Genomic DNA, 22,439 nt, shown 5'->3' on the forward strand with positions numbered 1-22,439 from the left:
TTTTTTTGCCCTCACCCACTCACCACCCACCCCCTCAAAAAAAAAGCCAACAGCATGTATTTCACAGATGATTTGTGGCTAACGGAGAACAAGCTCTCGCCTGCAATTTTTCCTTTTGGTACCGAGGTCAAGGCCGGGATTCTCACAAAAAAACTCTAAGACCCCAATGTGCGGGAAAATGGGAGCAAATCCTGCTAGGACTTTTGTTTAGTGTGATTTCCAGAATGAATATGTGACACACTGTGCATCACCGTGTGTCTTAGCGAGATTCACTCTGAAAATCAGTGTGCGGAACCTATTCCCACTGGAGAGGGCAGCAGCACAGCGCTGAGCAGAAATCGGTACACACGCAGTGGCTCCGCACTGCCGACCTCCAGATTGCTGACCTTCCGACCCCCCCCCCCCCCCCCCCCCACCCCCCAAACAATCGCTGGCCTCCTAGACCTCCGTGGGCCAGCCCTGACACCTCCCCTTACCACCCACACCCCCCCAGCCCGACACGCCCCGACAACCCCCTACAACTACAACCACCCCCACCCACCCGCGATCTCCCCGAAACACTCCCCAGGCAATCCTGATCTCCCGATCCCAGCGATCGAGCTGGCCAGCAATCAGGAGGCAGGCAGACAGGGGCCACTGTGCATGCGCCGATCTCGCCGCTGACAGTGTGGCGCATGCACAGTGGCCCACTCAGTGCTATGCTGCCGATCTCCCCAGCAGGGACAGGTCCTGCCCCCAGTTTTTTTTTTAAAAAGAGTGATTCACACTACTGCACTCAGCAGTGCACACAGAGTGACAAAGATTCATTTTGAAACTCTTGCTAAAAAAAAACCAGTGTGATTTACTCCAGTTTTCACGTGAATTTGACACTTGGAACTTTTTGGGGAGAATCGCTCCCACTGTATTTCAGTATTTTAAATGTACAAGCTCCCACTGTATTTCAGTATTTTAAATGTAACAGCAGTCATCAACCGCTGCACAGAGGAGATTTTCCTTTAATTCCTCAGGAGGGTTTGACATATTTTAAAATATTGCACTTTCTGGTTCACGTCAATTGCAGTGAGCGTGGACAAGCCACAGGACAGTGATTTTGTATAGAATTTAAGAGAACTCTCTCCCATTCTGACCCACGATGACTCACTATCAGCAGCCAATGCATGGAGGAATCAGCCTGTGATTGGTTGAATAGCTTGACACACATATTAATTGGCTGTCAGTCATGCGTGTGCTTCAAAGCCTGGGTCATCAGTTTAATTTGACACCCAGGGGCCTCGGTGTTTCTTTTGTCAATATCGCATGGTTGGGTTCAACAGGAGGAAATTCTGGGAAATAGGAAGGAATGTTTTGTAACTCATTCATTTTGGGGCATCATTGCCATCTGGTGGCCCTGGGCCACGGCACACTGTGTGCGCACGTGTCTCATTGTAAATTTGTCCCTGGAAATGGGGGCAATCGAGGTTGCTGTTCATGATGAGCCAGGGCTGTGCACCTCGATCATCTAAGAACATAAGAAATAGGAGCAGGAGTAGGCCATCTCGCCCCTCGAGCCTGCCCCGCCATTCAATAAGATCATGGCTGATCTGAAGTGGATCAGTTCCACTTACCCGCCTGATCCCTATAACCCCTAATTCCCTTACCGATCAGGAATCCATCTATCCGTGATTTAAACATTCAACGAGGTAGCCTCCACCACTTCAGTGGGCAGAGAATTCCAGAGATTCACCACCCTCTGAGCGAAGAAGTTCCTCCTCAACTCTGTCCTAAACTGACCCCCCTTTATTTTGAGGCTGTGCCCTCTAGTTCTAGTTTCCTTTCTAAGTGAAAAGAATCTCTCCACCTCTACCCTATCCAGCCCCTTCATTATCTTATAGGTCTCTATAAGTTCCCCCCTCATCTCTTTGGAGGATATCAAGAGCAGGGGTGGGGAAGCTGAAAGCTACAGGACAACAGCAAGACAGAATGATGGTCTAGGAGTCTGAAAGGGTTGATGTTGACATTTGGGAGGGAGAGTACCCGGGAAGGGAGAAGCAAAAGGAGGCATGATGATAGAAGAGAGTGGTCTAGAAGGGTAGAAAGATAAAAAAGTGGATATAGAGTGGGCGGTACGGTGGCACAGTCCTCACAGTGCCAGGGACCCAGGTTCAATTCCGGCCTCAGGTCACTGTCAGTGTGGAGTCTGCATGTTCTCCCCGTGTCTGCATGGGTTTCCTCCGGGTGCTCCGGTTTCCTCCCACAGTCCAAAGATGTGCGGGTTAGGTTGATTTGCCATGCTAAATTGACCATAGTGAGGGGGATTAGCGGAGTAAATGTGTGGGGCTATGGGAATAGGGCCTGGGTGGGATTGCGGTCAGTACAGACTTGATGGGCCGAATGGCCTCCTTCTGTACTCTAGGGATTTTATGAATTCTATGAACACTGCCCTCTAAAATGGCCGAGTTTGGACTCCATTATAGGTGGCTCCCAACCTCCTGTTCAAGGGCAATGGGGAATCAGCAGAAGTGCTCGTCTTGCCAGGAAATATAAAAGTAAATTATGAATTCTAAAAACAATGAGTTAAAGCAACCCAAAGGACACTCGAACAGAAAGAACATGGATCAGGGAGTGGGAAATTCAGCTCCTTGAGTTTGATCCCTTTTTCTATATCTATTGAACCAGCATTTTCAACCTTGTGGGAGAAAGTTCCCAATTTCCCACAAACATTGAGCTTTAGACCAAGGTTTCTGATCTCCCCCCGCCCCCATCCCACTGACTAAACTACACCTCTACAACTGCACCCTCTCCTTTCCTCCTCTATGAACAGTATGCTTTATCTGTATACTGCGCAAGAAACAATACTTTTCACTGTTTACTAATGCATATGACAAAATAATAAATCAAATCAAATCATTCCAGGTAATAACTAATCATAGATAGAGTCATAGAGGTTTACAGCATGGAAACAGGCCCTTCGGCCCAACTTGTCCATGCCGCCCTTTTTCTAACCACTAAGCTACTCCCAATTGGGCGCGTTTGGCCCATATCCCTCTATACCCATCTTAGCCATGTAACTGTCTAAACGCCTTTTAAAAGATAAAATTGTACCTGTCTCAACTTCTACCTCTGGCAGCTTGTTCCAGACACTCACACCCTCGGTGTGAAAAAAATTCCCCTCTGGACCTTTTTGTATCTCTCCCCTCTCACCTTAAACCTATGCCCCTCTTGTTTTAGACTCCCCTACCTTTGGGAAAAGACGTTGACTATCTAACTTTGACAAAGGGTCATCTGGACTCGAAACGTCAGCTCTTTTCTCTCCTTACAGATGCTGCCAGACCAGCTGAGATTGTCCAGCATTTTCTCTTTTGGTTTCAGATTCCAGTATCCACAGTAATTTGCTTTTATTTTATTGACTATCGAACTGATCTATACCCCTCATTATTTTATAGACCTCTATAAGATCACCCCGAAAGCTCCTACACTCCAGGGAAAAAAGTCCCGGTCTATCCAGCCTTTCTTTATAACTCAAACCATCAAGTCCCGGTAGCATCCTCGTAAATCTTTTCTGTACATTTTCTACTTTAATAATATCTTTTCTATAATCAGATAATATATTTACTCACTCATCTTCCAGCAAGGGATAAAATGCTTCTCCAGCGACATCTTTCAATCTCTACAAAATAAGCAGATGAAAATACCAGATTAACACTTCTTGCTATCCTGATATGCAAACCATCAGATGGTGAATCAGGAAGTCCAGCCTCCAGAGTTGCACTGTTAAGCCAGGAGAGGTTCATTAACCAAATGTTTTGAGCAGACACACTGGTTACTGAGGGTGTGAGGAGAACCAGGTATGGAAATGTTGTGTGCATTATAAGAAGCACTCAGTTTATCAATCTAACTGGGTTTTCAGTTGAGCTTCTGATATTTTGCAGAAAATCTTTAACAAAGGGGTGGGGGGGGGGGGGGGGGGGGTCACTGAACACCAGACATTTACCAACTAGTGTCTGACATATTGAAGTATTCAAAATGGAGGTGGATAAATATTTCATAGATTGAGGATAAGAGGGCCATGTGGAAATGGCACAGAAAATGAGTTGAGGCCGGCACGATCGCATTGAATGATGGGGCAAGCTTGAAGGGCCTGGTGGCCTATTCCTGCTTCTATTTCTTATGATGTGAATGCGAAAGGAAAAGTTCTGCCACATCAAATTTATCAATCATTACCATTTACTTTATTTCAGTGCGAGTCCTTTTATCATCTCCTGAAACAGCCCAAAAAGAACACTCACTGCCATTAAATCACCACCCCCACACAGTCAATCCTCCAGGAATTTCCATTTGATTGAGAGTCCAGATTCAGTTCAGTAACATAACCACCATGATGGTGTTCTCTATGTTACATTTTATTGGCCAGTCATATTCAGCCCCATTGGCAAACAGCTGGGACCAATTACCTGCCCACTTTCAGACAAAAGAGGCATGAGATGAAGCGATCTGTGGGACTAAGTAGTTTGTGTTAAATGTCCAAATGACCTGGGAAAATGCCCAATAATTCCTACGTCTGTTTGTGCGTTTAGAAATGCCAGAAATATAAAAGTAGAGGATTTTTACATCAAGCTATAAGACACGCTGATCACCATCGGACACTGGGATGTGACCACACTGCCCAAGATATTGCTCTCTAGCATTATTTGCTCTCATGTAGTCACCCAGAATTTTTGAAAAAGTTTGAAACAGTAACACCATATTGACACCACCACAAACAAGAGAACATTCCTACTGCCAGCTATTATCTGACCTGAAAAAGAAACAGAACGCAATCTATAACATTGATCAAGCGAATAAATTGATCACAATTTGACACCAGCAGACATACAAAAGGTACCAGCAAAAGAAAGGTAACAGTCAACTTGCTAATAAGCAGAATTCATTGTAAGGTCTGACCTATGCACTGACACTGGCACACCCTGAACATCTATGTGTAACACATAGAAAACCAGCGCTAATGGAGATCTTTACTCAGTGCAATAATTACAGTTCAAATTTCAGTCAACAGTCAACAATTTTAGTAGGATTCATTTTTTAAAAAAAACTTACAAACACATTGAAAGAAACATTTTAACACTTACATTCTTGAGTTGGCACAATGATAGTGTCAGTGTGGTATCATCCAGGAGGAAACTTCGGTCCCGTACTTGCCCGAAGCTTTCTCCATCTTCCAAGATAAAGCTTAAAATATGACCAGATTCACAGTTACAACCTGTTATTTCATAAACAGGAATAAAAGCAGAAACTGACAGAAATACTCAGCATCTGTGGAGACAGAAACAGCTTCAAGTTCTGATGAAATGTTAACTCTATTTCTCTCTCCACAGATACCAGGTTGGTGCAAACTGAATGGGCCAAATGGCCTCCTTCTGCACTGTCGGGGTTCTATGAGCATTATTATGGTATTGTAGTTCAGATGGCGGCAGATGATTACTCATCTAATTTAATGAATCCGAGGATTCTTTATACAATAAATGTTATAATAAATTTTAGTGGCAGCTGTTGTTTACACAATTCCATTCATGTACACGGCCCTCAAAAGCTCAAAACAACTTAATTTGTCCTGCAGTCTGAAGGATTGCTCACTCCTAAGCTAATCCAGTTTAGCTCTTCATTGATGACTTGCTAAATGTTTTCTTCATTTTGTATTATTCCTAAGTGATTGAAAAGAGATTTTGACCAAAAAAAGGACAAAAAACTCAAACTTTGTTCACAATAATCTTCCACCTCAAGAATCTGGGGAAAGGGGCAAGACAAAAGGGAATCTTTCTGACACAATCGCACTGCTCAAAAGATGGAGCTCACAGCGATTGTCAGATCAATTTCTGACATAGTATCACGAGTGCTTAACTGACAAACAAGAAGTAGATGAGATTTGGTGGTTTAGGAGCAATCTTTCAACTTACTTTGACAATGTACAAATTGGCGGTTTGGAACGAATGATTCCTTTGATTGTAAGTTCTTTCTCCAAGTCCCCTCCAGCCAAGCACCACAGGTAATAGACTTCATCGATAGATCTTTCCGAAAGATAGTCTTCATCTTCATTTGAAAAAAATGTTAAAGCTTGTAAATAAAACCATATGTTGGGGAATTCTGTGGACTGCAAGTCTGATCAATTTTGAGAGTTTAAATTTCTATACAACCATCATGTACAATTCCCTCATTTGCCACTATTTGAATCCACAAAATTGCTAATGACAGAAACCACTTCAAGGTATAGGCCGGAATTTTACCGGCATGCCCACCCTGAGTCTGGGGGCGGGCGAGGGTCGGAAAACGGCATTCTCCATTGGCCTCGGGCAGGATAGTACGAGCCTTGGGTGGATGTGCCGGTAAAATTCCACCATAGTTCAGCATTCTAGAGCAACAACTACAAAGATTTGTACAACAATTGACCATGACGCTGAGATTCTGAGGGGAACTTTAGGCAGTTGTGATGTTTCTGTTCTTCAGTGTAGCTGTTCCTGGGTTAAAAGGGATGAAAATACGAGGCCAAGATGCATAAATTTGGTCTATATTCCCTTTTTACAACAGAGTTCTTTTATGATCTGGAATGCACTGCCTGAATGGGCAATGGAAGCAGATTCAATAGTAACTTTTAAATGGGAACTGGATAAAGACATTATAAGGAAAAATTTGATAGGTTATGGGGAGAATAGTGGGGAGTGGGAGTGTGGGACTAGGTAGACACAATGTCTGGACCTCCTGTGCTGTAGATTATTCATCATTGCTTTTTAGTGCACGGCCTAATATTTTTGGCTTACCTAGCTCACCATTTCACTAACTTACAACTTAAAATAGCACTCAAGATCAACATTTGTTTTTACTCTATTTTGTATTAAATGTCTCCTTTTTCCTCAGAACTGGTGATGAAGGGTCACAATCTAAAATTTTAACCCTACCTCCCTCTCTCCACAGCCCAACACAGGCAGTACCGTGGCACAGTGATTAGTACTGCTGCCTCACAGCGCCAGGGACCCAGGTTCAATTACCAGCTTGGGTCACGTCTGTGTGGCGTTTGCACTTTCTCCCACGTGTCTGCGTGGGTTTCCTCTGGGTGCTCCGGTTTCCTCCCACAGGCTGAATGATGTGCTGGTTAGGTGCATTGGCCATGCTAAATTCTCCCTCAGCGCACCCAAACAGGTGCCGGAGTGTGGCGACTAAGGGATTTTCACAGTAACTTCATTGCAGTGCAAGCCTACTTGTGACTAATAAATAAATAAACTTTATTTTCTGTTTTTACTTCAAATATCTGTGTATAATGATAATAAATTTGACACTTGCATCAAACAAGTGTATTATTTTCAATGTAGAATGAGGGAGATAAGTTAAATTAAAAAGGCCGCCCTTAACGTTTCTCTTCCCCCATTGAGCGTTCACTGCCCCAGTAAGACCAGGACATTTTTTTTGATGGAGAAAGACGGAGTATAATGCTGTAGACACTCAATTAAAAATGCTCGGCTCCTCGGCTTGAGAATCACATCCCATCGACCTTGGCCATGGAAATGGTAAGCATGACTAGAAAACTTGGTACAAGTCTGGAGATGCTCAGGAAGCATCGGTCCTGTTACCGTCACCAAGTTGTGCAACAGAATGCTCCTCAACAACTGTAGAATAAAGTAACCTTTTGTCCTGCATTCAGTACAGTAGATAGGTACGCAGACCAGCGTGCTTGTTAAGAGTGATCCCTTCAGTGCTCCAGCCTCGTTTCCACAACAACATGACAATGTGACCAGACCGTCAGCACGCCACAACGTAACTGGACCGGCACAAGAGTCGATGTTATGTCAAAAAAAATACTTACAAAACAGTTACCTCAAGATGTGGAGCTCTGACTCAGGGAGAATCAATGCCTCAAAGTTTCCTTTGGCAGCGAGCAACACTTAATTAATCAGAGTTACTGAAGTATGCATTGACATTATAGTTAGCGTTTTGCTCCCCTACATAACACTTCAAGGTTGTTCTCACATACTCCCAGCAAGCAGTAGGGTCCGGAAAGGCAGCTGATACAGATATATTGGGTTGTTGACAACATCCAATATGGCCAACACAGAACTCTGATAGATTAAAAAATTCCAAAAGTTTCATTACCCTTACAGAATGTCCTCAGGTCCTCAGGGATGATGAGATCGGCACAGCGCAGAGAGGATGAAAAGAGACCATCGGGTTTGCGGAACGGTTTATACAAAGCGGAAACTTCACTGAATAAATTGTCTTGCAACAATTCAGCTGGAGTGGGCCTACCATGCAAACAGATCCCAAAACACACCAACATTACACACAGGAACATAGTAACCTTTCAGTGAATTATAACATCGGCAAAGCAGCGAATGATAACATCGGCAAAGAACACCTCTCTCACCCGATTATTTCATTGTTTGAATGCAAGCATATTTTGTGGAATATTCCAGTGTAGATGGATAGAAGAACGCTGCGATAACTTTTACACAGCAGAGAAACTTTTAAAAAACAACTTTGGCTGTTCCTACTTCGAGCAATGTGTGACTTCAATGACGGGAAGTTCTGTTCCCACAGTTTAACGATACAGAGAATCAATAATCTCAGAAAAATGCCAATTGAAGAGAAGGACCCATTTTTTAAAAAATTGAATTTTGAAGGGAGCGTTATTCCACGTTCCATTGTGACTGCTTACAGGTATTGGAGAAAGTCGAAAAGAAGGGGTGACGTGCAATTCAGCCCAGACCCTTGGATGCATTTTTATATTCAGACTTATAAACATTGCCAGAGGCCATTTCTGCAAGATACAAGTCGGGCACTTTCAAATTAGCTGAGAATCATAGAATCCCACAGTGCAACAGAGGCCATTCAGCCCATCATGTTTGCACCGATTCTCTGACAGAGCATCTCTTCCCAGCCCTATCCCTGTAACCCCACACATTTCCCATGGCTAATCCATCTAACCTACACATTTTGGGACACTAATGGGCGAATTTAGCATGGCTAATCCACCTAACGGGGCGGCATGGTAGCACAATGGTTAGCACTGCTGCTTCATAGCGCCAGGGACCCGGGTTCGATTCCCATTTGGGTCACAGTCTGTGTGGAGTTTGTACGTTCTCCCTGTGTCTGTGTGGGTTTCCTCCGGGGGCTCCGGTTTCCTTCCACAGTCTGAAAGACGTGCTGGTTAGGTGCATTGACCCGAACAGGCACCGGACTGTGGCGACTGGGGGAATTTCACAGTAACTTCATTGCAATGTTAATGTAAGCCTTACTTGTGACTAATAAATAAACTTTACTTTACTTTTAACTTGCACATCTCTGGACTATGGAAGGAAACTGGAGCACCGGAAGGAAACTCACGCAGACACAGGGAGAACGTGCAAACTCCACACAGACAAGGCCAGATTTGAACACGGGTCCCTGGAGCTGTGAGGCAGCGGTGTTAACCACTGTGCCACCGTGCCGAACTGGAGTGGCCCAGAGTGGCAACTGTTCCTAATTGCCACTCTCACAAGAGGGAGGCCATTGTAGGAAATGGAAAATGTCCAGTGCAGCAAAGAGATGCTCTTTCAAGATTGCAGGCAAGACACATATTGGGCAGAGTCGAGGGCATTTTGATCTGCAATTAACCATCTCACCCGAGATGCTGGGTGTCCAATCCAGGAAAATGTCCACTTTCTCTGCAAGAAAGTCACCCTCCCTGACGAAAACATTCACACAAGGGGTAGATTGCACACAGAAAATCAGAATTACAGTACAAATGCCAGTTCTGCTTTATTTTATCTTTGAGAGAATGCATCTGGATTTGACATTCTGAAATTTGCTTTGAAGCTACGAAGACACTTACCTTCTGGATGGATGAAAGGTCAGGCATTTTTTCAACAGTGTTTGAACATCTTTGGGTAAATCCTTTGAGAAGATTAAACAGCATTTATATTTACCAACAAGTACACACAGGGCAAGTCAAATCCGCATTTGGAAACAAATAAGCCAGTGTCTTGCATGGAATAAGAGAAGTGTGTTATCTTTACAGAAAAAATTTACTAGGATGCTACCGGGATTTGATGGTTTGAGTTAGAAGCAGAGGCTGGATAGACTGGGACCTTTTTTTCCCCTGCAGCGTAGGAGGCTTAGGGATGATCTTATAGCGATCTATAAAATAATGAAGGGCATAGACCAGCTAGATAGTCAACATCTTTTCCCAAAGGTAGGAGAGTCTAAAACTAGAGGGCATAGGTTTAAGGTGAGAGGGGAGAGATACAAAAGGATCCAGAGGAGCAATTTCTTTCACACAGAGGGTGGTGAGTGTCTGGAATGAGTTGTCAGAGGCAGTAGTAGAGGCAGATACAATTTTGTCTTTTAAAAAGCTTTTAGACAGTTACATGGGTAAGATGGCTATGGAAGGGTATGGGCAAAATGCAGGCAGTTGGGACTAGCTTAGTGGTAAAAAGTGGGCAGCATGGGCAAGTTGGGCCGAAGGGCCTATTTCCATGCTGTAAACCTCCATGATTCTTTACAGTTAACATTGTTGCAAATCTCAGGTCTACCTTAAATATTTCTCAGGTAAGAATAGCAATACTAGTCAATCCCACGGGTCAGAGTATCTTACATTTAGGCAAATGTTCAATTTCCTAGACAATAGCTTAACCCTGGGTCACAAGAATGGGCCTTGTGATCTAAAGTGGGCATTGTGCATCGCCTCATGGCCTATTTCTCAATTTTTTAATAGGTGGATTGCTCTCCTTCACCAAGCTTCCACACGCTCGATGGACTCATCCCCTGACTGCAGGAATTTTGAGTTTAACCTAACCTTCACGAGCTTCTTTTCTAAAAGAGCCTCAAGAAAGTCAAGATGGGCCAGGATGGGCAGGGTTAAGGTGTTGCTTGCAGGGAGACGGACAAATATTCTCCAACAGGTCCTTTAGAGATTGCCGAAAGAGCTACAGAAACAGCTATGGGCTTATTGAAGAGGTGTTCACACCTGGCACAATGGTAAGGGAGTAGGAAGGCCAAGGACTACTGAATAGTTGGGTTACAGACTGGGGCAGGAATTATAGAAACATTGAAACGAGGCGGAGGCCATTTGGTCCTTCAGGCCTCTTCCGCCATTCATTTTGATCACAGCTGATCATCAAATTCAACACCCTGATCCCCCCTTCCCCCCATATCCCTTAATCCCTTTAGCCCCAAGAGCTTTATCTAATTTATTTTTGAAATCACACAATGTTTTGGCCTTAACTACTTTCAGTGGTACTGAATTCCACACATTCATCACTCTTTGGGTGAAGAAATTTCTCCTCACCTCAGTCCCAAAAGGTTTACTCCTTATCCTCAAACTATGACCCCCTAGTTCTGGACTCCCCCACCATCAGGAACATTCTTTCTGAATCTATTCTTCAGGAGAGAAATCAAAAGTGGCCTGGCAACATGGCAGGAAGAGGAGGAAACTGGGGAGGAGAACCTAAGAGAGGGAATTTTAAAAAAAGGAATGTAGGGCTGATGTCCAGACTCTCCTTCGGTATAACGTGTTAGACAATCAACTAAACAAAAATACATCAGTGTTTACATTGCAATCATTACAAAAATTAAATTCAGTGACACAAACCACAGTAATCTCCAAGCAGCCATGCTCTTCTGATATCACAGTCAGGATATCGTCCACACAATCTGCAAAACAAACCTGGAATAAATACCGGATGGAGAAACAAAGTCATCAACAAAAAGCAATCACAAAAAGGAGCTTACCCAAGTTCAGGATAAACTTTAACCTTTCAGAAATGTCCACATTCTGCAGCAGTTTGTGACCCTGAACATAACAAATGCACAAGTCAGATTTTTCTCCATGTGTCGGCGATTCATTTACAATCCTAGTCCTTCAGATACCATTGGGGGACAGTGATGACCATAGACCTCCATTGGATTGGCCCATGATTATGCTTTGCAAAGTATTGCAGTGGTTTGCCATTGCCTTTTGCAGTCTGGCACAATCCTTCCATCCTTACCACCTGCTATGACTGGACGTACCTTATATGAAGTTGATCTTTCTCTGCACCCTCGCTACGACTGTAGCACTATATTCTGCACCCTCTCCTTTCCTTCTCATCTGCTCTGACGAAGGGTCATCCAGACTCGAAACGTTGGCTCTATTCTCTCTCCACAGATGCTGTCAGATCTGCTGAGATTTTCCAGCATGTTCTGTTTTTGTTTCAGATTCCAGCAAACGCAGTTTTTTGCTTTTATCTTAGAATTCATATGCTTGCCCGGGCTGAACTGTTTGCCTGCTGACTAACCAATGGTCACTTGAACACTACAATTGTTCTTGGTGCCCATCTGCAATGCTATGGGAGATCAACTAGGGTGAGGTAGATTTGGAAAAAGAGAGGAAATATTTTAAGATTGGAGGGAGAGAGGAGATCTTGGGCTGCAACTGTACTTGGAGGTGGCAATACAGATAGAAACCTTGACAAAAAATACACAATTCTGCATTTTACAAAGAGGGAAAACAAAATCACACCAAATACTAAATCAAGGAAGTGATGTTGAATTTATACAATCGCTAATCATTCCATTATAGGAAGGAGATTAGGGCCTTGGAAAGGATACAGAACAGGTCCAATAGAACAGTACCGGGAATGAGGTTAAAGTAATGAAGAAAGCTTCAAAGTGCTTATGTTTTCTTTGGAACAGAGAAGTCAAGTTGAAATCCAACAGAGGTATTCAAGATTATGAAAGGTGTTGACAGAATAAACAACATCTACTCTAATTTATATTGCATCTTTAGCATTGAAAAATATCCCATGGCACAACTGTGCATTCCCAAGGCAACGTCTTGGTCAGAGTTAACTTGCTGTTTTGAATTTAAACAAAAGCTTAAGAAACCCCTGTGCAATCTCCATGGCAATGCCCCTACCAATCAGAGTCCACTTGCCAAACCAATCAGCACCCTTTTTTCATGCAGTATAAATTGTTGCGCCCTTTGAAATTTGGCATCTGCTCTGATGAGTGCAAGATGAAAAGCTTCAACAGCATGCCTCTTTTTCTCAGCAATACTCAAGTTCTGTACTATCCAGCGATTATTTAAATTAATAAATGTTAATCAAAGAAGGGGATATTAGGAGGATCTGCCAATAGGAAGGGTCATAAACAGGAGAGGGAGATGGAGGGGTTTGAGGAGGGAATTAGAGAGTATGGTGGGTAAGCAGCTAAAAACATGACACCAATGGTGGGTCAAAGGGAGCCATTGACGCACAGAAGGCCAGAGTAGGAGGAACAGGGAGAATGGAGGGAATGTAGGGGAGAGAAGGGTGGGGGAGGAGCGTCTAGAAAGGGTTGGAGGAAGTAACAAAGACAGGATGGGAGTAATGCCATGAAGGGAATTAAATACAAAGATAACAATTTTAAATTGGACTCTCTGTGTGATTGGGAGACAAAGGCAGATCAGCGAGGGCAGGGGGTGATGGGTGAGTGGGACGAGCTGTATGGTAGGATTAGATAAGCAGAGATTTGGACAAGCTGATGTTGATGGAGGGTGGAGGATAGGAGAGCAACCAGAAGAGGATTGAACTGGAGTGCAAATGGACAAAAGCACTGACGAAGATTTCAGGAACAATGGGCTGAGGCAGGATCAGAGATAGGTGATGTTGCGAAAGTGGAAGCAGGCAGTCTTTGTGCTGAAGAGAGTATTATCAGCTCACAATGGGTTAACCGAGGCTGCCAATATTCTGTAGAAAGTCGCTGCAGAAAGGGGTGAAATAAGTAGCTAGAGTATAAAGAGAGTTACTCAGACTTTAGCATGTTTAAATGAAAATAATTGTAAGTCATCCAAGGCTTGATGTCAGACAGGTTGACACCACAGAGAGCACGGATGCTTAGAAGTTGAGCGATGATAAAACAGTGACAAGAATTGGTGGATGGATTCAGAATTATCATTGGTAATTAGAAGAAAGATTTTCACTGAACTGGCTGTTTGGTAATGAAATGAGGCAAAGATAATGTGCAAAATATTCCCAGCCCTACGGAGATGGAAGTGGGGTCAGGAAGATGGGGATGTGGGTATCATGTCAGGATGGCTCCTGAAAAATTCCTGGGAGATTTCTCCAAGGTGGGTGGGGAGGGAAGTTGGCAGCCCACTCCAGCGAGATTGACAGTAATGACACCACTTCAGGGTCCAATTAGGGACCATTTCCCAATGGAGACAAGATCTCCCGATATCAAAGCACCTTCCTGCCACCACCACCACATGGTTCTGGAGCCTGCCAATCTCCACGTGTTGCTTCGTGGGGTTCAATAATACCTCCTTTAAATCCACCTTGCATCCTCCTGAAGCCCTGATTTATTCTCACCAATGATGGTCCGACAGCGGTGGCCACACTTACTCTTAACAATTTTAGAAGACTTCAGAGGGCTGCTCCATCTTGAGGCACCCTCACAGTCCCCACCTAGAGCAACAATGCCCATCTCTCCTGGCCGCTCTCAGACTCTGGTGCCCCAATTGGGTGGGATTCAAATATCATTTGGGTCGGAACTTGTAAATGGTCCCAGTGCACACTGGAAAATTCAGTCCAATGTGATACGATGGGGAAATCGGATGCACAATTTCATTGGGAGTTGAACAGGTTGACTCCCCTGATGGTGTGCTGTCATTGGAACAGCAAGATGAATACAAAGCTCAACTTAATCAAAAAAGTCCCATGATTTTTGATTTAATGTATACCATTTAAAAATATATAGTAGCAATTATTAAAAAAAAGTGCAGGAAAACAGAAAGTGATTACTGCATTAACAAACCTCAGATGCAGCCGTCTTGGGCTGGTATACCACATGTGGTTAGAATATATCCACCATGTCACGACTGCTTCCATCGCTAATTGTCTCTAATCTTTACCACATGCTCAGTTGCCTTGGTCTCTTCTTTTGAGAGTAAATGTCTCTGTTTCATATCATTATTTTATCCGACTGCATTTTGGCATTTATTCAGTATCCTTTTCTATAATCTATATCCAATTCCTCAATTCTGCTGCCATTGATACATGCGGGGTCAATGAAATGGAACTAATGAGTAAAGGATGATGATTAGAAGAACTCAAAATGTTTTGTGAATTAAACATGAAGATTTTTTTTCTCCTATTGGATCACACGATATGGGAGACAGTTCCTTTAGCGCGAGCTGAACAATCAACTTCTGGCAAAGGGAAAAAAAAAGTGGTTCCCAAATCTAAAATTGTCACACCAAAAATCTACTTTGATGAAACATACTGGTTGCAAGTTAGAAACATAGAAAAACTACAGCACAAACAGGCCCTTTGGCCCACAAGTTGTGCCGAACACATCCCTACCTTCTAGACCTACCTATAACCCTCCATCCTATTACGCTCCATGTACTCATCTAGGAGTCTCTTAAAAGACCCTATTGAGTTCGCCTCCACCACCCCTGACGGCAGCCGATTCCACTCGCCCACCACCCTCTGTGCGAAAAACTTACCCCTAACATCTCCCCTGTACCTACCCCCCAGCACCCTAAACCTGTGTCCTCTCGTAGCAGACATCTCCACCCTGGGAAAAAGACTCCGAGAGTCCACCCGATCTATGCCTCTCAACATCTTATACACCTCTATTAGATCTCCTCTCATCCTTCTTCTCTCCAAGGAGAAAAGACCGAGCTCCCTCAGCCTATCCTCATAAGGCATGCCACTCAATCCAGGCAACATCCTTGTAAATCTCCTCTGCACCCTTTCAATCTTTTCCACATCCTTCCTATAGTGAGGCGACCAGAACTGAGCACAGTACTCCAAGTTGTATTGTCTAATCACAGTGCTCATTACATTGTTCCTATGTTGAACTAGAGTCAGAGTTCACTTCATGCTTCTAATAAAATTTGTACTGCACCTTTCACATTCTCGGGGCATCCTAAAGACAGAGTTATTTTTGAAGTTCAATCACCACAACTATATGGCTGCTAATGGGTGCACTGAAAAGGCCCATACAGAGCACGGACCATATAAAAACAAATTACGAAAATGCTGGAGAATCTCAGCAGGTCTGCCAGCATCTGTAAAGAGAAAAAAGAGCTGACTTTGAGAGTCCAGATGACCCTTCGATGCCCAATCTGGACTCGAAACGCCAGCTCTTTTCTCTCCTTACAGATGCTGCCAGGCCTGCTGAGATTTTCCAGCATTTTCCCTTTTGCTTCGAGCTAAACGATCAGTCGATTTTACACCGTGGCATAGGTTTACATGGAAATTCATACACAGAAATATCTGTTTGGTCCAAACAGTGTTGATATTTACCTGGTTTTGAAATTAAACTAGATTTGAGACGGAAACAGAAAATGCTGGTGATGTACGATGGGCCAAATGGCCTCCTTCTGCACTGTAGGGTTTCTATGGTATGGCAAACCAGCCAGCTCCAAAAAGGAGAAGGAATAGCTCAAGGTGGAGGCTGCTGACCCACTCTCCTACACCCAAGCTATCGTTCTGATGGACAGTCTCTGCGCCCATCCAAAATTCCAATTACCATTTCCCCACCTCCTCTTTTGGTTGTGTTTATGCGCTGGGATCAACATTTAGGACAACAGGCAATGGCACCCACACTCAGCTTAAGAGCAGTTAGCTGGTTGACCACAGTCCAGCTAGATAGTTGTCTGAGCCATCGCTTTGCACATCACCTCCACTCAATCTGCAAGCATGACCCCGAGCTTCCTGTCGCTTGTCATTTCAGCTCTCCTTGCTCCCACTCTCACCTCTCTGTTCTTGGTCTGTTAGTGTTCCAACAAAGATCAATGCAAGAGCGAGGAACAGCTGCAGGATGGTTAGCACGGCTGTCTCACAGCGCCAGGGACCCGGGTTCAATTCTAGCCTCGGGTGACTGTCTGTGTGGAGTTTGCACATTCTCCCCGCGTCTGCGTGGGTTTCCCTCTGGGTGCTCCAGTTTTTTCCCCACAGCCCAAAGGTGTGCGGGTTAGGTGGACTGGCCATAGTAAATTGCCCCTTAGTGTCCCAAGATGCGTAGATTAGAATAATTAGCCATGGTAAATGTGTGGGGTTGCAGGAATAGGGTGGGGGAGAAGGCTTGGGTAAGATATTCTGTCAGAAAGTCAGTGCAGACTTGATGGGCTGAATGGCCTCCTCCACTGCAGTGATTTTATGGATCTTTCTATAATACGTACCAGGACTGCGTATATAATTTTATGTCTTTGCCTGAAGGACCAATTAGGTTTAAATAGTCCTGTTTAAAGAAATATCTGTACCATTAAAACTCCTTCCATCACACCATGCCCATTAGTTCACACACAGATAGGAGAGATAGTTCTGCAACATACCACACAAAGTTCAAATAGCATCACACCAAGAGACCACACATCGACCTTGGGACCCGAGGGTGAAGACCTGTCGCTCTGAGTATGATCAGTAGACTTCACCATTCCCTGGGCAATGACCTCAGGAGCCAAGTATGAAGGATACCTAAACACAACCCATAAATACACATTAACCAACAACAACCCATCAGCCCAAAGGCATTAAGCAGAGTCAAACATTTTTTTATTAATGTAAACAGCTTGTTAAATTCATTTATAATTGGCTACAAATGGTCCAATTCCTAAGCACTTTTCAGATATAACATTACTAGGATATTTCATTTTTGAGTGATGATGTGGAGATGCTGGCGTTGGACTGGGGTGGGCACAGTAAGAAGTCTCATAACACCAGGTTCAAGTCCAACAGGTTTATTTGGTAGCACGAGCTTTCGGAGCGCTGCTCCTTCATCAGGGGCAGTGCTCCCAAAGCTCATGCTACCAAATAAACCTGTTGGACTTTAACCTGATTTTTGAGTGGCTCAGAGGTTCTCTCTCTTCAGATGATGTTTTATTTAGTCCGCCTTGGCCAACCATTCAGTAATGATAAGAATGTAGGTGGGAGGTGGTGTGCACAGGTTCAGGCACTTATTTCACCCCAGTGTGATCTGCAGGCTCTTTTTTTTTTATTCATTCGTGGGACATGGGTGTCACTAGCTGGCCAGCATTTATTGCCCATCCCTAGTTCCCCTTGAACTGAGTGGCTTGCTAGGCCATTTCAGAGGGCAGTTGAGTGAATCTATCAGGCACCTGAACCCACCTGCTGATCAAACCTTCTTTATTTTAAACTCTCTTCTAAGATTTTCTCATTTCATTTTAAAAATAAGTTGCTTTTCACAACCTCTAGGCCTAACAAGCCATTTTATACTCAGTCTAGATCATTTTGAAGTGTATTCACTGTGATGGTGTGGGGAGCCAATTTGCATCCAGCAAACTCCCAAAAACAGCAGTGATTTGAAGGATCAGATAATGGCCCAGGTCGTCTGGTCAGTGGTGATGCCATGGCGGTTGCTGCTGACTGCGATGGAGCGGCACGGTGGCACAGTGGTTATTAGCACTGCTGCTTCACAGCGCCAGGGACATGGGTTCGATTGCCAGCTTGGGTCGCTGTCTGTGTGGAGTTTGCACGTTCACCCCGTGTCTGCGTGGGTTTCCTCCGGGTGCTTCGGTTTCCTCCCACAGTCTGAAAGACGCGCTGGTTAGGTGCATTGACCTGGCCAGGCGCTGGAATGTGGCAACTAGGGGAATTTCACAATAACTTCATTGCAGTGTAAGCCTACTTGTGACTAATAAATAAACTTTAAAAGTGCCCTCTTACCTTTAATGTCTTTGCATATCCTTTGCATATGCCTTGCCTATACTGGAATGAGGCATCATCGAGATGCAGGACTGGCGGGAAGGAGCGGTGAGGCCAACAGCTCAAATAACTCCCCTTTAGGTCAACATACTTTCAGCGTGATGGTTAAGTTCTTATTTAAAAGCACTTAAGGATTTTATTTTTTAATTATGTTTCAAAGACTTTTAATTATAGTTCAGATTTCTGGTGGGATGGTGTCTGGGGAGTGGAGAGGGTGAGCTTTGTCAGAATTGAGCAGTGTCGGGGAGGTGTGTATTGTCAGGAGAGGCGAGTGAGCAGTGATGGGGTTGAGGGCGGAATTGGTGGGGGGTGGGGAAGGGGCAATTGATCATTCTGAGGGCTGGTGGGGATTGAATTGTTCAGGTTTGAAGTTTTAAAATGTTTTTAGACCATCCCCATACAGCTCCCGCTGTCAATCACTGTCAACCCGGGTTCTCGCCCTGTGATTAACAGCAGGACAATCTTTGTGGAAATACTGAGGCAGCACCTGGGATCAGTGTTCAATTCCGACCTTGGGTGACTGTCTTTATGGAGTCTGCACATTCTCCCCGTGTCTGCGTGGGTTTCCTCCGGGTGCTCTGGTTTCCTCCCACAGTCCAAAGATGTGCTGGTTAGGCTGATTGGCCATGCTAAATTGCCCCTTCGTGTCAGGAGGATTAGCAAGATAAATACGTAGGGGAGAGGGCCTGGGTAGGATTGTTGTTGGAGCAGGCTGGATGAGCCGAATGGCCTCCCTCTGCACTATAGGGATTCTATGATTCTAAGAATCAAGCCCAAGTCTCCAATGCTAAGGTCAGTGTCAGAGACATCCTCAGAAGAGCCCAGGCAATGTGATTTTGCCCATTGAAAGTTTAAGTACCACGCTGTGTGTCTCGACATTTGCCACTGGAAGATTTGAGCCTATCTGTTTTAGAGGGATAACTATTGGCCAGTGGGGAGAACTCCCCTGCTCCTCTGAAATGATGAAATGGGATATTTTACATCCAGCTGAGGGGGCAGCTGGAGCTCTGGTTAACTGCCTCACCCAAAGGGCCATCGCAGCATCCCCTCAGCACTGCACTGGATAGTCTGCCTTGATTTCACACTCAATTCCCTGGAGTCTTGACCCCATTCTAATTCAGAATCAGAGTTCATAGAATCATAGAATCCTACAGTGCAGGAGGCCATTCAGCCCATCCAGTCTGCACCGACCATCCAGGCCCTATCCCCGTAACACCATATATTTACCGTAGCTTGTCCCTCTGACACGGCCAATCCACCTAACCAGCACATCTTTGGAGTGTGGGAGGAAACCGGAGCACCCGGAGGAAACCCATGCAGACACGGGGAGAATGTGCAAACTCCACACAGACAGTGACCCAAGCCGGGAATCGAACCCGGGTCACTGGCACTGTGAAGCAGCAGTGCTAACCACTGTGCTACTATGTCACCCTCTAAATTAAGTTCCTTAATTATTTTTGTCCTCAACGGGTAAAGAAAACATTTCATAAAATCTGCTCCAATTACAGCCACACTCAAACTCTAGTCACATCAATAAAGCACTTCCAAATTCTCGTTGAATTCTTACCCGATAGGGAAGTCAACATCAGCATTGTAACCGGTCATATGGTACAGACCAAACTTTGCCAACTTAACGTGACCCTGTAACCATAAAAATGCAAGCACATGTTAAAACCAGGTGCCTCTTCCCGGAATATAAATCAGACCTGCTGTCCAAACTGTTAACCAAGAGAGAAAACCAACACTCCTACCATCTCATATGAGCTCAAAAGAGAAAATGCTGGAAAATCTTAGCAGGTCTGGCAATATCTGTAAGGAGAGAAAAGAGCTGACGTTTCGAGTCCAGATGACCCTTTATCAAAGCTGGGCTTTGACAAAGGGTCATCTGGACTCGAAACGTCAGGTCTTTTCTCTCCTTACAGATACTGCCAGATCTGCTGAGATTTTCCAGCATTTTCTCTTTTGGTTTCAGATTCCAACATCTGCTTTTATCTCATATGAGCTACCTGTTTTACAAGCTGCCTACTGTTGGACATGATTTGGAATCAACCAGATCATCCCCTTCAGTTCATAGGAATTATTTAATGCAAAGGATCAACTTTGCTCTTAGTAGTGTATTACTGTTAGAATTGCTTCCATAAATGATTTTTTCTAATTCATTCGTGGGACATGGGTGTCGCTGGCTGGGCAACATTTATTGCCCATTTCTAGTTGCCCTTGTTCAGAGGGCAGTTGAGAATCAACCACATTGCTGTGGCTCTGGAGTCACATGTAGGCCAGACCAGTTAAGAATGGCAGATTTCCTTCCCTAAAAGGACATTAGGGAACCAGATGACATTTAACATTCATTGGACATCGATATAGAACCTGCTGGGGATAAGGTGAAAAATCAATGTTTTAAAAACCAATGGAATCTATCCTGCTGTCAGCCAATGCAACACTTGAGGCATTTTCTGCAATTAGTTGAAGGGTGTGATCATCTTTAAGGGTGGAACTTAGTAAGCGCTTATCTAAATCTTGGACCATGCCATGTCTGCCACCTTTGGCTTTTCAGATCTTTCTCCGGATTCAGATCATTTCAAACTCTGCTCTCTAGCTCCCTGGCAGTCAAGAATCTGTTCCCAGGCTTCGGGATATTCCAGGCTTTTGTGCGCATCCTTGCATTGTTCCAGAAATTGCTCCCTAATCTCAGAGTGCTCATGAACCTCTCCAGCCATGGACGGTAACAGGATCTTCAGCATGGGGCAATGATAGAGCCTTGGGCAATTCTGGAACATGGTCCCGAGTCTAGAAACCTCGGAAACCAGCGGTCCAGCCTTGCACAGTTCCAGAAACTGCTCCCTAGCCTCGGGGTACTCGAGAGCCTGCTGTCCAGCTTCGCAATGGCCACAGGACATTGCTGTCCAGACTGGGGTAATGACAGAGCCTTGGCTTGTTCTGAAAGCTAGTCCCAAGTCTAGACCTCTCGGGAACCAGCCTTTCATAGTTCCAGAATCCGCTCACCACTTTGAGTATGCCAGAACCTGCTGTCCAGCATCTCCCAAAGAGAGGCAATGTAACATAATCTAATTTTCATTACATTAATGAATGTTAGCCATTTGTACAGCCACAAGTAGATTGGTCATTATTAGCTCCAATTAATCAAACATTTCAAAAGTCCTTCTTTAAATTAATAACTAATGCTAGATATACAACAAGTTTATGCATCAGTATATTCTATCTAACGAGGGAAAAGTAGATGGTCTTACCTCACAATCCAGAAGAACATTGTGCGGTGCGAGTGCTCGGTGAACCATTCTGTGTTTGTTCATATACTCTAGACCTTCCAATACCTCGAAGGCTATTTGGAGAACCCTTCCAGGACTGAAAGGCGTTAGGAGGGGAAAAGGAAAAGTCAAAAGTAGTTTCCAAAAAAATCATCTTTCTCCAATTTTTAGTTGGATTTAAAAATTTACAACCAGATAAAAGAAGTGAAAAAAATTATTGAAGGAGCTGCCAGTTGGACCGTTTGCCTCTAGATCGTATTTACATCCATGATGTGGAGATGCTGGCATTGGGCTGGGGTGGGCAGAGTAAGAAGTCTCACAACACCGGGTTAAAGTCTAACAGGTTTATTTGGAATCACTAGCTTTCGGAGCGCTGCCCCTTCATCAGTGGAGTGGAGAGGAAGGTTCACAAACACGGCATATATCTGTATCTGTAAAGACTTGATTACCTATAAAGGCTCACATTCTAACCATTCTTCAC

At 44.3% G+C, this 22,439-nt stretch overlaps 1 protein-coding gene across 2 annotated transcripts in view; it reads right to left on the minus strand.

The window, feature by feature from the left end:
* tbck (TBC1 domain containing kinase) overlaps window positions 1-22,439 on the minus strand; it is a 218,442-nt gene that overhangs the window by 162,208 nt on the left and 33,795 nt on the right. For both annotated transcript variants that reach the window (XM_078209219.1, XM_078209229.1), the window contains exons 4-13: window positions 21,941-22,055; window positions 20,260-20,333; window positions 17,303-17,444; window positions 11,731-11,791; window positions 11,591-11,652; window positions 9,833-9,894; window positions 8,116-8,264; window positions 5,931-6,063; window positions 5,106-5,205; window positions 3,597-3,646 (exon numbers count right to left, since the gene is read on the minus strand). In XM_078209219.1, coding sequence (XP_078065345.1) covers window positions 3,597-3,646; window positions 5,106-5,205; window positions 5,931-6,063; window positions 8,116-8,264; window positions 9,833-9,894; window positions 11,591-11,652; window positions 11,731-11,791; window positions 17,303-17,444; window positions 20,260-20,333; window positions 21,941-22,055 — 948 coding nt within the window. The remainder of the gene's footprint in view (window positions 1-3,596; window positions 3,647-5,105; window positions 5,206-5,930; window positions 6,064-8,115; window positions 8,265-9,832; window positions 9,895-11,590; window positions 11,653-11,730; window positions 11,792-17,302; window positions 17,445-20,259; window positions 20,334-21,940; window positions 22,056-22,439) is intronic.

The sequence above is a fragment of the Mustelus asterias genome, chromosome 1 (genome assembly GCF_964213995.1).
Source record: "Mustelus asterias chromosome 1, sMusAst1.hap1.1, whole genome shotgun sequence".
Classification (NCBI taxonomy): Eukaryota; Metazoa; Chordata; class Chondrichthyes; order Carcharhiniformes; family Triakidae; genus Mustelus; species Mustelus asterias.